This window comes from Leuciscus leuciscus (genome assembly GCF_965113295.1).
Source record: "Leuciscus leuciscus genome assembly, chromosome: 5".
NCBI lineage: Eukaryota > Metazoa > Chordata > Actinopteri > Cypriniformes > Leuciscidae > Leuciscus > Leuciscus leuciscus.
Window position 1 is genome coordinate 14755503 of NC_138729.1, and position 16966 is coordinate 14772468.

At 39.5% G+C, this 16966-nt stretch overlaps 1 protein-coding gene across 3 annotated transcripts in view; it reads left to right on the plus strand.

Annotated features, from left to right (window-relative positions):
- LOC309499902 (segment polarity protein dishevelled homolog DVL-2-like) overlaps positions 1–16966 on the plus strand; it is a 116839-nt gene that overhangs the window by 56557 nt on the left and 43316 nt on the right. For all 3 annotated transcript variants that reach the window (XM_082171425.1, XM_082171426.1, XM_082171427.1), the window contains exons 5-11: positions 1564–1693; positions 2957–3047; positions 3319–3388; positions 3541–3680; positions 3773–3849; positions 3954–4021; positions 4114–4239. In XM_082171425.1, coding sequence (XP_082027551.1) covers positions 1564–1693; positions 2957–3047; positions 3319–3388; positions 3541–3680; positions 3773–3849; positions 3954–4021; positions 4114–4239 — 702 coding nt within the window. The remainder of the gene's footprint in view (positions 1–1563; positions 1694–2956; positions 3048–3318; positions 3389–3540; positions 3681–3772; positions 3850–3953; positions 4022–4113; positions 4240–16966) is intronic.

Sequence of the window (16966 nt, forward strand, 5' to 3'; positions counted from 1 at the left end):
GAGTACTTGCGTATCTTGCCGTGCATGCGTCATGTTCTGATTCGCTTCAGCGATGAAAAACTGACCAAACCAGCCTCTCTGGGCCGTATTTATAGCCCTGGCCCCACCCGATTTCGGCGGGACATGACGTAATGGGCGCGAAGCGCCCTCATTGGTTCTGACGTCATGAGGAGCCTCTATCGATAGGCTGGTGCAGTTGCCGCAGAGCAGCCAATGGGCGCGCGAGCTGTCTCGCCCATGTCTGCATGCTGCTGCAATGCGTTTTACATTATTGCAAAATTAAGGATAATTTTTGGCTTCAATATCTCGAGGAAAAGAGGTTTTCCCCTAGCGTAAGATATTCTTACGCAAGTACTCGTTCCCTCTTCTAGAGAGAACCGAGGTTACGTTAGTAACCGAGTACGTTTTACAGATACTAGACACGTGACTTACAAATGAAAGATTGGTATCAAAGAGCACACTCAGGTTCCTAACTGACGACGAAGACTTTAGTAGACGGTTGCATGGTTATAATTTGTTAATAAAGAAGTTCATAAAGTCATTACTGCTGCGCTGCTTGGAAACGTCTGGGGTTGAAGATTTATTTTTCGTTAATTTAGCCAGTTTCAAATAAATATCTAGGGTTTCGTTTATTTTCATCTAATAGGGTTGAAAAATAAGCAGATCTAGCAGCTTTTAAGGCCTCTCTGTAGGCAATCGTGCTCTCTTTCCATGAAATGCGAAAAAAAAAATCTAGTTTTGCACTCTCACAATTAACCTTGATTAAAGTTTGGATGCGTGTCTCTAGTTCTGAAATCTTTTCCGTCAGCCTGACTGTCTCCCTGCATTTATCACATATAAATCCTTCATTGCTGACAGAGAATGCCATACTATACATGTAACATGAAGTGCAAGTGACAATAACAGGAGAAGACATTACTCACCGTGTTTGTTGACTGATCCTACTCTCCACAGTTGTTTGATTTGTAAAAGGTGCGGGCACACACAAGAGAAAAGACAGCAAGCACGGATGGCAGGTTAACAGGCTAGCGAGATACTAGCGTGTTGTGCTAATGATAACGATTTAGATAAAAGCTAACGATGTCAGATTAATGTGGTAGGCAATATTAGACAATAATATATGTTGATAAGCTAGTTAAATTTAGCAAATAAGAACAACAAGGAATGATATTAAATAGAGATTCAAAACAGAAGGCTATACAGAGCTTACAGACACAGACCAGCAGCAAGGCAGACAGGAGCAATCGTTCAAGGCAGTGAGCAAGATTGCACTCGCCACCCTGGTGTGCACAATGCCCTGGGTGTGCACACTAATGCCATTTTTTTTTTACATTCATTTTGTTGGTTTCAGTAACTGGGGATGTGTATAGTTTTTTATACGCACTGTAAATGTGTACATTTATTTCATTCATAATGAAATCATTATTCATTTACATAATGCCAAGGAAATGCAGTGAATGAGTTCTGATGACACTGGGTTGCAAATAAATGTGCTAATAAATCTAGATATAACCGAATTGTTGTTTTAGAAATTACCTGGTTGTTGCTTTATTGATTCTCCAGGGTCTCGTGTGAATGGTCAAACACGGTTAGAACGGCACATGGCCGGCTATGAAAGCTCCTCCACCATGATGAGCAGTGAACTGGACACCACCAGCTTCTGTGACTCAGATGAGGATGACACCATGAGCAGGTACACATTGGGCCCTATCTTGCACCCAGCGCAATTGACTTTGTACACCGACGCATGTATCATTCCTATTTTGCACCCGCGCAAAGCGGACTTTTCCCTCCACAGAAGCACGTCGGTAAGTTAGGAAATACACTTGCGCTCCCGGGGGCGGTTCAGCGCAAAGAGGAGGCGTGTTCCGGCGCAAACGTTCATTCATGCTATTTTGCAGGTTTAGAAAACAATTGCGCCACTAACCAGGAAAAAATAGTTTAAAGTCAGTGGCGCGTTGCGCATGTTATTCATATGCTATTTTAAGGGCGCATGCTTGGCCATAATCAATGTAGCGTGTGCACAACGCACATAGCCTACACTTTGATTCTCTCATCTACACAGAAGCAGCAGTTTTCATTTTTGAATACATTATTACGATAGATAGATAGATAGATAGATAGATAGATAGATAGACTATTTATTATAAAAGCATACATCTAGCTTACACATTTACCCAAATTATCATACGCCTGTTTAACCGAAGTTAATTTGGGTGGGTTTCTCCATTTCAATGTAACTTCTCTCTTTTACGGCCGTGACGAGAGCGTTGCTCTCCTTGGCTGTGAACCGCTCCTGGCGCGCGCCTGGCAAATCCGCCGTTTCAATAGCAATCCGCTATGGAAAAAGCGCGTTTGCTCTTAAAGGGAATGTGAGATGACGCTCTGATTGGTTTATTTCACGTTACGCCCAAACCACACCTATGAATAATGAAGCTACTTCAGACCAACCCATTTTAGATTTGCGCCTGGCGCAATAGTCATTTATCCCGCCGGGAAAATAGCAACAGCGCCGAGACCCGCCCACAAAGTTACTTGCGCTTTGCGCTTTGACACTTGCGTTTCAGATCGTTAAAATAGGGCCCATTGTGTAACTGGAAAAAGTAGTACCTACGATCTGTTTTCAAGAGGATTTAGAATTCAGATATTGACAGCAGCTTTCTGTCAGGCCTGAAAAAGACACCTAAAAAGTGATCTCTTACAAATTTATTTTAGGATTTGTGTTAGTTTGAAAACATTAACAGTTAAGAGTTTATGCTCATAAATGTTGAATTGGATTTGATATTTAGGTTACTGCACAGTCTCTATCTTCTTCAAAGGATATAATAATGTCTGCCAACTACTTGATATTGGCATGATTTTATAAATGAATGGTGTGGAACATATCACTAGTTTTTTTTTTTTTTTTTTTTTTATCTTTTACATGTTTTAATGTCTTGTTCAATTTTCTATGCAGGTTTAGTAGTTCTACAGAACAGAGTACAGCCTCCAGATTGTTAAAGAGACACCGCAGGCGTAGGAAACAGCGGCCACCGAGACTAGAACGGGTAAAGCAGCATCAACTCTTAAAATCTTCATTGTGTACTGTTTTGTGAAATATTAACAGCGTTTCCTTTTTTTTATTTCTTTTTTTATTGACAAACCTTCTCAGAGGTTCTCAGTTGTATTTGTCAGTATATAAATATAATAAACAGAAAATGTATGCGCTCTGTTACTTAAATGTTATAGTGCTAATTCAGGTTACTGGTATATTCCAGAATGTAATATCATTACATCATTTGCTGCCTCAAATTGATTTTATTTATGGTGTTATTTTAGGCATCATCATTCAGCAGTGTGACTGACTCCACAATGTCACTCAACATCATCACTGTTACTCTCAACATGGGTGAGTTCAATGTGTAACAATGTTTGGTATTTCAAAAATACTTTTGTGTCTTAGTTTTTATCTAAAACTTTTCATAATGTAATGAAATATACATAGACTAGCTATATCTAGCATGGCTTTTATGTAATTTTCTCGCTCTCTGTCTCTACAAGATAAATATAATTTCTTGGGCATCAGTATTGTTGGTCAGAGTAATGAGAGGGGAGATGGAGGCATCTACATCGGCTCCATTATGAAGGGAGGAGCTGTGGCAGCGGATGGGCGAATAGAGCCTGGAGACATGTTGCTGCAGGTGCTGCACGTGCTGCACTTTCTCTCCATTTATCTGTTCATTCTGATGTTTGTCATTTTGATGTTCATTATAAAGTCTCTTTCCATCTGCAGGTGAATGATATAAACTTTGAGAACATGAGTAATGATGATGCTGTGAAGGTGCTAAGAGACATTGTACACAAACCTGGGTGCGTCTTACAAACGTCTCTTGAGTTATGTCCTAAATGTTTTGTGGTATAACATCACGTTTGAACATTGCATTGAGTTTGTGTTTATGTGTATTTGGCTGCAGACCCATTATCCTGACTGTGGCTAAGTGCTGGGACCCTTCACCTCAGGGCTACTTCACACTGCCCCGCAGTGAGTAACTCTGAATTACAAAAGTATTGATTGAGATGTAATAGAGATCTAAACTTCTTTCTTGAACTAAACTTTACTTCTGCTATTTTTAGATGAGCCGATCCGACCCATTGACCCTGCTGTGTGGGTAACTCACTCTGTGGCCATGAGTGGTGGAGCATACCCTCCTTACCCTCCCAGCACCATCACTTCCAGCTCATCTGTTACAGAGACTGAGAGTAATCCCTTGTCTTTCACTCTCTTTCTCACTTTTTCTCTAAATCCTTATCTTTAATATCCATTACATTTACCACTTCTTTCTTTGACCTATGAAAGTCGTTGACTGCGTTTACAAACACACAATAAAATAATACCCGAATAAACACCTCTTATTGTGAGAGAGCTGTTTAAGACACAAAAGCGGTGTTTGTGTTTACATGCACTAGTCAAGTCACCTTTATTTATATAGAGCTTTATACAATACAGATTGTTTCAAAGCAGCTTTACAGTGATAACAGGGAAGTGATGCATTTCGGCTGTTGTTCAGCTAAAGTCAGTTCAGTGTTGATTCAGTTGTTAGCCATGTTAGCTGTTGTAGTTTTTCAGTTAAAAACTATACATCCAAGTGGATGCTGCACACTGAGGTTGAGGAGAGATCCCCTGATATGATTGTAAAGCACTTTGGGAGAACAGTAGTACATATGAAAGCGCTATATAAATGCCTCATTCATTCATTCATTCATTCATTGAATTTAATTCAATTCACATTTATTTGTATAGCGCTTTTCATAATACACATCGTTTCAAAGCAGCTTTACAGAAAATGAGATTGATCTGTTATCAGAGGTAACTGTCTTAGTTATGTATTTAGAAATGTACATATACAAATCACAGTTAGCTAAAAATTGATTAATTTAAACAATGTAATAATTTAAGGCAGAAACAATGAGCTCATTGAAGTAAAGAATACTTGTTTGTTAACAAATGATTATGACAAAATTGTAGCATTGGTGCATGTTGATTCAGAGTTAGCGTCATCTGAAGTCTTTGCGGGAGTTGGCGCCGTCTCTTCACAGGTGTTGGGGCATCTGAAGTCTTCATAATAGGCTGGATCCAAACTGGAGCTGACATACTCTCTAGTTACCTCAGGATGGGCATCCCGAGATAAAACACAGAAGCAAATAGAAAATAATTAGCGTAGCTGCTGTTCATAACGTTAAGCAAGGATAATCATGTGCATTTGATCAGATATAACTTGATTATAAGGTTATGAGTTGCATTAAATGAATGGTAGGCTAAAGAGATGCGTCTTTAATCTAGATTTAAAATGGGAGAGCGAATCTGAGCCCTAATCCAGAGTTTAGGAGCCAAATGTGAAAACGCTCTCCCACCTTTAGTGGATTTAGATATCCTAGGTACTACCAGAAGCCCAGAGTTGTTTTACCTTAAAGAGCCTGATGGATTGTAAGGCGATAGAAGATCAGTTAAATACAGAGGAGCTAAACCATTTAGGGCCTTATAGGTCAGTAGCAATACTTTGTAATTGATACGTAACTTAATAAGTAACCAGTGTAGAGATGATAAAATTGGTGTTATTTGATCATATTTTCTTGACCTGATAAGAACTCTTGCAGCTGCATTTTGTATTAATTGTAGCTTGTTTATTGAGGATGAAGGGCAACCAGCTAGTAATGCATTACAGTAATCTTGTCTAGAGGTCATGAATGCATGAACGTCCTGGTTGCGTTTGCAACCCACCGTTCCCTGAAGGAGGGAACGGAGGACGTAGTCGACTTCGACTGAATGGGATCACGCTAGGGAGCCGATTGTCTTCGAGCATGCGAGCACGAGCAAATCAAATTTTGCGTGCGTGATTTGCATCACACACTCCGCCCTGCGGAGCGGGTATAAATACGGAAGTGGATGCACGCACTAGTTGCTTTACGCTGAGGAGCCGTGAGAACTTGGTCAGCGGTGGTCCAGCTATACAGTGTTAATTTTGGCAGCCATTTTTGATTTAGTCTTAGTCTTCATCTTCAGACCAAAATGCTTAATGTCATTTTGTCTTTCATAGTTTTAGTTGACGAAAAGTCATTGCATTTTTTGTCAACTTTTAGTCAAACTGCAGTTACCGACCCAGGGTGTCCGCGCGGTAGTAAAAGGTAGTAAAAGTAGTAAAAATAATCTACCAAAATTAAGGCCCTTGAAAGGTAGTAAAAGGTAACAAACGCAATTTGACTTGGTAGTAAATTTTTCATCACCACCTCAATATATGAGTTTCCATTTTTTTGCTTAATATTTGTGTCTCCATATATTTTAACTTCATCTAGCATAATTAAAAAATATATATACGGTGCTAACAGGACCTGACGGGCTCGACATTAACGCTTGTAGAGAAAGAATTTTACTTGCCCGACCGGACAAGTAGCCTAATTAAACGTCAATAACAAAACTTTTATAAATAACTAGGGAATCACTAAAATGAGAGAATGATTCTGATTGTATTTATATTTATTGTAAGTTGCGATCGATAGTGGATGTATTAGGCTACTGACGGTAACAAGGTTGCGCTGTTGAGGCTCGCGCAGCCTCTCGAGGAGAAATCCAAACAAATGTAAACTCAGTTTAAACTCAGTTAACAACATAACGTTACTGCCAGTGCCAAAATTCAAAATGTGTTTTAATATTTTTAACATATGATACAGTTTAGCAACCTCACACGACGAGTGCTGTTTTCTTGAGTACCATCACGACTGAAAATGTGACATTGCTTTTGATACAACAGTTCAATAAACAGTTCAAATTAAGTTACTTACATTTTAGACACAATATTGACTGTTTTTGTTCTGTTTCAGCAGCAAAAAATAGTTCCAAACGCATCTCACAGCAACACTTAACCGTGTTTCATTACTGAATGATTCAGCGTTTTGAACAAATTGGCTGAGTCAAAGATTCAATGTCCCATTCATAAACATGTCTCATTCTTGAATGAATCAGTTGTTTGAACGAATCGTTTGAATGAATGACTCAATGACTCGCTCATTAAGACGGTCGCCTGACGCCTCCTACTGGCGGTTTACTTTCATGTTTAAAAGTATCATTCTTTCCAACGTTTCTTATTTGTATATTCAAAAATATTTTAAACGATCTCATATTCATAACATTATTTAATGCAGTTGTACATTTTCAGTGTAAATGATTTAATTTGATCAGCCCTTCCTAGGGTAACAACAGCCCTATAGTATCTTAATAGGCTATTCCAATTTAATCTATTGATAAAATTTAAAACTAAAGATTAAGCATACATTGAATAAGATTTGGGGGGTGGGGGGTGGCCCTTTAAAGGTGCAGATATGACAATATGCAGATTTAAATATATCAGAGCTGATTTATCACAGATGAGGATATTTCTTCAGAATAAATTATATTTACAGCACACACACACCAAAAACATTCCGGACAAGCAACTTTTTTACTCGGACAAGTGAATGACACATTTACTTGTCCAGAGGACAAGCACATGAAAAGGCTTAATGTCGAGCCCTGAGTGAGTCGGAGTTGATAGCAATGACAAAGTGCCAAGGTTATTATTCACCTTATTAGGGCTAAGGGCTATGGTTAGCATAACTCAAGGGCTAGGGTTAAAATAAGGACAACTGAAACTCAACTCGACACTACAAAAAAAACATAATTGACAATGACAATAGGCCTACTTAATGATAACAATTAAACATTAGTGTACCTAATATGTATGATGGGTGTGACAGTGTCACACTTATACCTTATAGTAAGTAGTAAGTGGTGCTTTACATACCCCGCCCACCCCACCCCAAAAAAAAGGGCTGCTGCTTGATGTCGTGATGGTAGTAAAAAATATTGTGGAGGTGGTAAAAAAGGTAGTAAAAGGTAGTAAATTCATCTCTATGATTCCTGCATATACCCTGCCGACCTTAATTTTGGTAGCTATTTATATGTAGTCTTTAGACAAAAAATGTCCTTATAATTTTTATCTCTAGGCCAATTCAATTAAGCTTATGAGAAATTTAAATGAAGGTAACAGGCTGTATTGACATTGCACTTGTGCAATTCTACATAGGCCTACCCGTTTTCCTTAGTTCAGTGTTTTTTAGAGTGCCGTACCCCCTGGTACCCCCTCTCTTCCACTTAGACTGCAGTCACACTTTTTCCATTAAGGGACAATATTTGCCCCCTTTAATCGATTTTTACAGTTCATTTTTTAGCCTACCTTTATAAAATAAATAATGCTTTAAATTAAACAATGTTCAATAAATATGCAATGATGGTAAAAACTTTTAAATATTAAAATTAAAATAGCGAGTAGGTGGCGGTAAGTCACTGTCTTTATGAGTGAGTCATCGAGTCATTAATTCAGTAACGAAGCAAGTTGCTATATTTATGAACGGGTGATTGAATCTCACGATTCGTTTAAAGCCACAGATTGGTTCACGAATCACCGCTGCGTGCTGCAGTTCTGCTATGGCTTTCGTTGCAAAATAGAGCAATAAGCCTACTGACAATATTGGCAGAACACAGACCGACTGAACAACACTTTAATTTAAGTAGAAAATCTCAAATGAAGATCGCTGAACTCCAGCTTACTTGTCTGTGTTTTCAGATCATCCGAGCTTCTTCAGCAGTGTAGAGAGCGCGCGCGCATGGTTGCCAGATACTATTGAAAAGACCGGGTAGAAAACGTGTTCTTTTAACAGAAAAGCTCTGACTAGGGGTTTAAATTATTAAAATCTGGCAACTGTATGCCTGAACGCTCGTGAAAACAGTCAATGTGATGTCGTCTCCTTTATTTGACACAAACAAGTGGTTTTGGTCAAGTTTAAAACAAAAATTTAAACACATTTCAGTCTAGTCTTTTTTCGTCAATGATATTGCATATGTTGATATAGTCACAGTTATCGTTTAATGACGTGGGTGTCATCTCTCATCGTCTTGTCTTAGTCAGGGAAAAAAAGGTCGTCAACGAACATTTTTCGTCATAGTTTTCGTTAACGAAATTAACACTGCAGCTATAGTGGTGAAGAGACTACGTCCTCCGTTCCCTCCTTCAGGGAACGGTGGATGGCAAACGCAACGTCAGACGTAGTCGACTTCGACTGAATGGGATCTTTGGCCCTGGACAACGCCACTAGAGCTGCCACCTTCCAGTGCTTGGGTAAAAGCCTCAATCCCCCCCGCAATTCTGAGGCGGAGAAGGCGAGGCCTAGGCCAGGAAAGTCAACTGCTGTTCCTACAGGACCACTGGGAAAGCGTACCTTTGTCAAGGAAGGAGAAGTACACTGCGGAACCACATCCTGGCCCGAAGGGGAGGTAACATGTGGGAGATACACATATGGACTGGTGACCAGGCAGTACAACATATGGAAATGTCACTGGGATGACTCCAGCCTAAACAGAGGGGAGGATCAACCAACAGTGACGGCAGAGCAGGCTCTGCCAAGGGAAGACACGGGCTCACCGCAGGGAGCCGTCCCGTGGAATAATACACATATGGGATCGCCGTAGGGATCACAACATATGGACCCAGTCTAACACAGTTTCCACGTGTGCATACGAGTGGCCTGGCTTCGGATGCTCCGCCACGTCCGATGCCGCAGGGTATGGAGGAACTCAACAGGGTTCGGTTAAGGGGAACTCTACTGGAGCAAAATTGCGCACGTATCCAGTCCATAGGAGGCAAATGGCACAGCAAGCCGACACTTCGAACTGTGCTTACGGTGAAACTGGCTTCATGTGAAGGGAGTCCACGGGAAGCAACAGATTGGGACACATGCTAGATGTGTATAGGTGTCGCCCAGCCCCCAACTCTATTTAAAGGACAAGTTCGATATTTTACACTTAAAGCCCTGTTTTCAGATCGTTTCTGATGAAATACAATGGTTAAGATTGAAATTTGGACAAATGCTGCTGGCCCGAGAATTTTCGGTTTCTGTGGTAGCCCCGAAGTGGTCCGAACAGCTGGCCAGCTGGCCAGCTGGGTATGGAGTCTCCACTGTATCCAGACTGGAGGCTGTCACAAGGCTTGTGAGCGGCACGAGTGAGCAGGCCTGAAAAATAGGCGGAACGAAGTGACCTTAGAAGCTTCTGACTCCAAGGAGGAGTTGCGAGTTGCGAGTTGCAACATGCGAGGGGAGCGCGGCTCGACGGTCGCAATGTTGTCAGAACAGTACAAGCTCACTGACCAGCTGTGTCTCGAAGCGAGGGACTGTATGCAACTCGAGGCAATGAATGCCAATGCAGTCAGAGGCGCCCAGAGTTCTGTTACTGCATGCCCTTTATACGTGAAGTACACATCTTTCAGGTCGAACGCTGCAGACCAAGCTTGGGGACGGGGCATTGAGAATACAACTCTGTGTCTACAGGTGAATGGGGGCTTTCGAAAAAGGGCCCGTATTAGTTAACACAGAACCAAGATGGTCGTAACCCACCACATGATAAGGGTACAATGAAGTACAGGCTCTGTAGCCAAACTCCATACCGGCTGGAGGGAACGGCTAGCACGCGTCCTTCGCCAGTAGGACTGCGGCGCACACACACAGGACAGGAGCTCTGCTCAACACCTAGGTGTGATGGATCTCACTAAAAAATCTTTTAGGAGCATTTCTGCTCAACACCTAGGTATGATGAATATCACTGAGCCCGGGCAGAAGCCAAGCGAAATGAATCGCAAGCCGGGTCTGAAGGTACCGAATGAGGCGAGGCTGGGCATCGGTTGGAAGCATTTTAGACTTCGATAAAACCGGACCAAGGGCCAGGAACCACAGACATACCCGAGGTGAGGCAGTGAGGTGGAGGACAGGAATCCGGGTCGAGAGGCCCGAAGGTTGCCCAAAGCTGGATCTGAGTGTGCGGTGCGACACTTACCTGACTCCACTGGGTGGCAGGGGAAGCGTGAGAAGGCGGATGACCTCATGTGCTATTCGCGTCCGGTGTAAACGCACCATTACACTCCCAGAGGGAGATAACGCAGCCGAGTCATAATTTCCAGAGGTTAGCTCACCCTTTGATGCTGCAATCGGCATCCTGTTCCCTGGAGACGCCCGAATGAAAACGGCTGGTCGGTCCATTACAGAGGACAAACAAACACAAAGAGAAATTTGGTTGCTGTTAAAACAGCAGTTGAGAGCTCAAAGCTCGCGATCACCGCTGCACTCGCGCTGTAGAACCATCAGCAGCTGGGAGAGTCTTCCTTGAAGAAGCACCGATTTAAAATGCACCGATTTAGATTTACAATGCTAATAACCATGGAAATGCGTCATTACAGTCTGTAAATATATCTTAACAACACAATGCAATCACTAGTAAGACTCTATTCTATATTAACAATGCATTAAATCACATTGCACATTAATATAAATAAATAATACAAATTAAGTGATGTCTCATGTCTGAAGTCAAGGACAGGCGTCCAATGACATTGTAACCAATGACATTTGAGGTTATTAAAACAGTAAGTCCCGCGCCTCGACTGCCAAAAATAAAAGTGTTCGAGCGAGCAAAAGCAGCAGGCCAGAGGAGATCAAGCGCGAGAGCGTGGGGAATGATCATGTGCGCGGTTTGAATGAGCTCGCGAGTTCCCGTTTCCTCGCGTGTAGATATGTTATCCTCTCGCGAATGTCATTTGTGTGCTTCGTTAATTTTGTCATTGATTTGCCGCCATACTCCCAGGTCGTGAAGGATGAAGTAACAGTACATCCTTCTAAATGCAAATTGTATTCTTAGAGATTCTGTGTACATGATTCAGTCTTAGCTGAATTTAATAGAAGAAAATTACAGGTCATCAAATATTTTATATCTTTAACACACTCTGTCAACTTAGATAATTTAGAGATTTCATCTGGTCGTGATGAAATATAGTATCATCGGCATAACAGAGGAAACTAATTCCATTTTTTCTTATTATATTACAATGTGGCAGCATATATATTGAAAATAGCAGAGGGCCTAACACAGATCCTTGTGGCACTCCATAATTAACTGACATTATCTTAGATTTTTCTACATTTAAATAGACAAAATGGAAACAGTCTGATAGGCACAATCTAAACCACCTTAAAGGTGCTCTAAGTGATGTTGGGTGACGTCACTTCTTGTTGACGTTTAAAGTATTGTCAAACAAAACGGAGGCTAGCTCGACCCTCCCTCCTCCTCATCCGCGCACTAACCCTCCAAACCACACCCCACATCCTTCTTGTCGGTTATTGGCTGGAACAGTTTGTTATGTTTCGTGGTGCGGGTGAGCCCAGTTTGTTTTTCTTGCCGTTTGTGGAGCCTGGGGTGTCTACAGAGACCGCGTTTTTTTTACAGTGTGTTCAGGGGACAGGCTGCTAGCGGATGGTGAGGTTTTATGATCTATAGTGTCGAACGCAGCACCAAGATCAAGTAAAACTAGTATTAAGATATAGCCTTAGTCAGAAGCTAGAAGTAAATAATTTGTAATTTTAATGGCCGCAGTGCTGTCTGTGCTATGACGGGGCCTGAATCCAGACTAACAATTTTCATACATATCATTATTTTGCAAAAAAGAGCACAACTGAGCAGACACAACTTATGCTAGTATTTTAGTCATAAATGGAAGATTTGAAATGGGTCTGTAATTTGCCAATTCATTTGGAACTAATTGTGATTTCTTTATTGAGAGGCTTAGTAACTGCCAGCTTGAACGATCTTGGAACATGACCTAGAAATAAAGACGAGTTAATAATATTGAGAAGAGGCTCTTCTGCTACAGGTAACAACTCTTTCAGTAATTTAGTGAGTATTGGATCTGATCAAAATGTTGTTAGTTTAGATGCAATGATAAGTTTATTTAGCTCTTCCTGTCCTAGTTGCAAAGCACTGCAATTGTTCTTGAGGGGCAATAATTGAGGCTGAATCATTAGACGCTGTCAAAGGTAGTACATATTTCTGATGCTTTCGATTTTCTCAGTGAAGAAATTCATAAAGACATTACTACTAAACTGTAATGGAATAATTTGTTCAGGTGATGTCTGTTTATTTGTTAATCTAGCCACTGTACTAAATACATATATATATATATTTTTGGTTAATTTCTAGATGCTCGGCCCTGGATGCTTTTAGAGCCTTTTTATAACGGAAGTGCTGTCTTTCCACGCGATTCTAAAGACCTTTTAATGAGTTTGTTTCTCAATTACGCAATAATTCAATTACGCTCTTGATTACTAGTTTCTCTCTTGATAGCGTGTGTAGCACTGTTGTACCATGGTGCATTACTTTTCTCTCTAACCCATTTTAATCTGATCGGTACAACAGTTTCTAATGTACTAGAGTTTTTCCACCCTTACTGTGACCTTTTAATTAAATTATTCAATTAAATGGGCTGTTTTTGCTGTTGTACCTTTAAGACATGTATGAAAACACTTCATCACCTGTAAAATGAGCAACCACAATTTGCTGCGCTAATTCCTGGGCTGCGGGTTTACTGTGTCTTTACATACTGTAGCGACTAGAGATCAGCTCTAACGTCACCTGAATCCACTGTTAAAAATGAATCATCAACCCGCCACCCACACAAATCTCTGTTTTTCTCTGATTTAGATATCTGCAGCTGATCACATTACTCGTCAGGTTACAGAAGTCCTAATTCTCAGTGTGAATGGTGATATGGTATCATATTACCCTGAAGTAGGCAGCTTTTAAACATTTATTTAAAGTAAAAGTTCTTTGGCAAAATTGCATTTGTTTAATAGCCTAAACACAGGCTTTACTCCCTTCAAACTTAAATTGAAATGTCACTGTTTCGTCACTGCAACTTCCCGAACACACACACAATAAATTAAACATGTTTATCCCAAGCAAAGGCAGGATATAGGCTGTTATTAGTTTGTCCTATACATACAGTGCTTCCCAGCCGTGAGATATCACATACCCAGCACTTGATTCATCCTGGTTAACTACTTCGGTAACACTTTACAATGAGGTTCATTAGTAAACATTAGATAACTGCATTAGTTAGCATGAACTAATAAACAACTGCACTTATACAGCATTTATTAATCTTTGTTAACCCTCTGGGGTCTGAGGGGTTTTTGGGGTCCTTGAGATGTTCTGACATGCCCTGACATTTGTGCTTTTTTCAGTTGCTTATAAACATATTAATGGCAAAGGTATAATTACACTCTATTTAGCACAAACAGGGCTACCATAATATGTGAGCAACATGCATGTACATGTTTGTATTTTTGAGAGAATAATGTTTATGCATGGTTATTGAAAAAACTAAAAACTAAAGTTTCTGAAATAAGGCCACAAAACAAACAAAAGCTGATCATTTTAGTTTTTGCTTTAGGCGCCGTTCACATATCGCGCCTAAAAACGCGTAGAAAACGCTAGGCGCGCCGCGTTCTCCTTTTTCCAAAGCGCTAGGGCGGTTGCGCTCCGGAGGCGTCTGTCGTTGCTAAAGCAACCATCAGCTGCGCTCTGGTTGGTTCTTGTCACGTGACCTACGGTGCGCTTGCGGCATTCTGAAAAGTTGAGAATTTTCTCCACTGCTGGGGACATCGTTAATGCCAACCGGTCTCGCCTTGCACCAGACAGTGTTGATAGACTCATCTTTTTGCAAAAGAATCTCTCAATAGTGGATGAGTAAATAACATTGCACTTTGTATCCTGAATGCAGTATTTTTTTTATTATATTATTTTGCTCTGCTTTTTTTTATTCAAAGCACAAGCTAATTATGTTTGTTAAAGGTAAAAGTGCACTTTTTCTTTCCCATTGATCACTTCATATACCAGTTATCAAGGTTTGGAATTGGGATCCACTTGAATATTTTGAAGTGTGTTTGTTTACATTTTGTATTTCATATAAGTGATAGTTGAAGAGGTTGTATTACTTAGTGTTGTTCAGTACAGACTAGAGTGTTAATTTATTCCATACATTGATGTTCTTCCTACTGTGACATTCTGTTTATGCTCATAAGAAAAATAAAACATATTTTTGGGATGAAATAGCAGTCTCTTTCTGCACAAAACATGTACCGAAACCGCACCGAGACCGTGGCCCAAAAACCGAGGTACGGACCGTACCGTGGGCTATCTGTACCGTTGCACCCCTAATATATATATATATATATATATATATATATATATATATATATATATATATTCTACCAAATTGGTTCACAGTTGGAAGCATGTCAATTTATTTATTGTTTTTTTTACAAATTTTGCTTGCAAATTGTATAATATCCAAGGAAAACATGTCTAGTAATTGTGCAGTTAATTCTCATTCTGTATTTTCAGTTTTGGAATATGTATCCTCTCCCCAAATTTGTCAATAATAAAACACAATAAAAATTATTTAAAGAAAAGGCTTATATTTACCTTTTGTAAATATTTTTTTTATTTATTAAAAAGGTTACAATTACAACAACAATTGAAGTGTAATCTTTCTTTGTAAAAACTAAAGTATTCATTTTATCATACATATTTCAAAGTTAAGGATTCATTACTTCGAATATAGCCTACATTGACAAAACATACTATATTTAACATATTAGCAAAAATTGGCAAACAAAAGCTTATTTGAGGTGGCAGATATTTTACAGTAAAAATGTGTAATCTATCCAAAACTAATCAACGTAATGTTGTCTTTCATTTGTCTGTAACATAGGTCTTTCGTTTTTATTATAAGGAATATAAATGTTAATTTGCAGTTTAATACGTTGCTTATACAAATACATTTTATTTCAACATATTTCAGTCGATTTTTACTCAGTATAGCAAAATAGTTTGCTAAAAGCAGATCATTCATTCACACACAGAAACGCAATTCAAATTTAAACTGTCTTTTTGTGAGTTGTGGTAAACAGCGCATCTCTGCCGTTCATTCATTCACACAGAAACGCGATTTACTTGAGAATGAAAAAAAAAACTTACTACAGTATTCCATCCGTTGCTCCTCGAAATACCAGCACTTTGAGGTACGTTTTCCATTATTATTATTCCTCACAGCGCTGCGAGACAGTGTAGACAAGTACACTGATCATCTGAATAAACTTTATGTGTTTTCTCGAGCTGATATGGGGGCGTTCACAGTTTGTATGGGATCATCTCAGTCATTTGCATTTGAATAGCGCGCGCTCTCCGTGGGCGGGGCCGATTAAAACGTAATGAGCTGAGATGAGCTCGACTGGAATCGCTCTCTTTTAATACAGATTTCACAAGATGAGAATATTAGTTTTTTATATAAATTACTTCATTTAAAAGAAGAGAATTCAAGCTTCATGCCTGTGTGTCTGTATGCCTGTTTGACTGAGTATTCGCTGAGTTATTGTTCATTTTTGGACGCGTTTCAGAATGGACTTCACTGGCAGAGAGAAGGCAGAACTCGCTTTGTGATTATTTTTCTTTATTTGGCAAAAAGCACAACACTTTGTTTTTATTGTGAGTATACACAAAAATAATACACATTTAACAGAATCGATTGATGTATGAAACTCCTATGGAAAATCAAAGTCAACAGAGTATTTATGAGTTTCTTTTACACTGATAAAAAAAAAAGCGAGCTGGTATCGCCAGCGATACAGCCGACCTCAGGGGGTTAATGTTAATTGCAACATTTACTAATCCTTTATTAAAATCTTGTTAACATTAGTAATGCGCTGTGAACTAACATGAACAAACAATGAACAGCTTTATTTTTAGTAACTTACAAATACAGTAACATGTATTTCTCATGGTTTGTTCATGTTAGTTACTACATTAACTAATGTTAACTAATGAACCTTATTGTAAAGTTCAAACATTTTCATATTGTCTTCTTAATGATTAAATTTGGATAGTTTTTCTTGTAAAAAGACAAAAAGTTCAGGTGGAGAAAAAAAACTTTTTCTTTACCTTGACATGTTTTTTTTTATTGCTCAAATGTAAACATCAGTATACAAAGTATACAAAGCATACAACGTAATATTA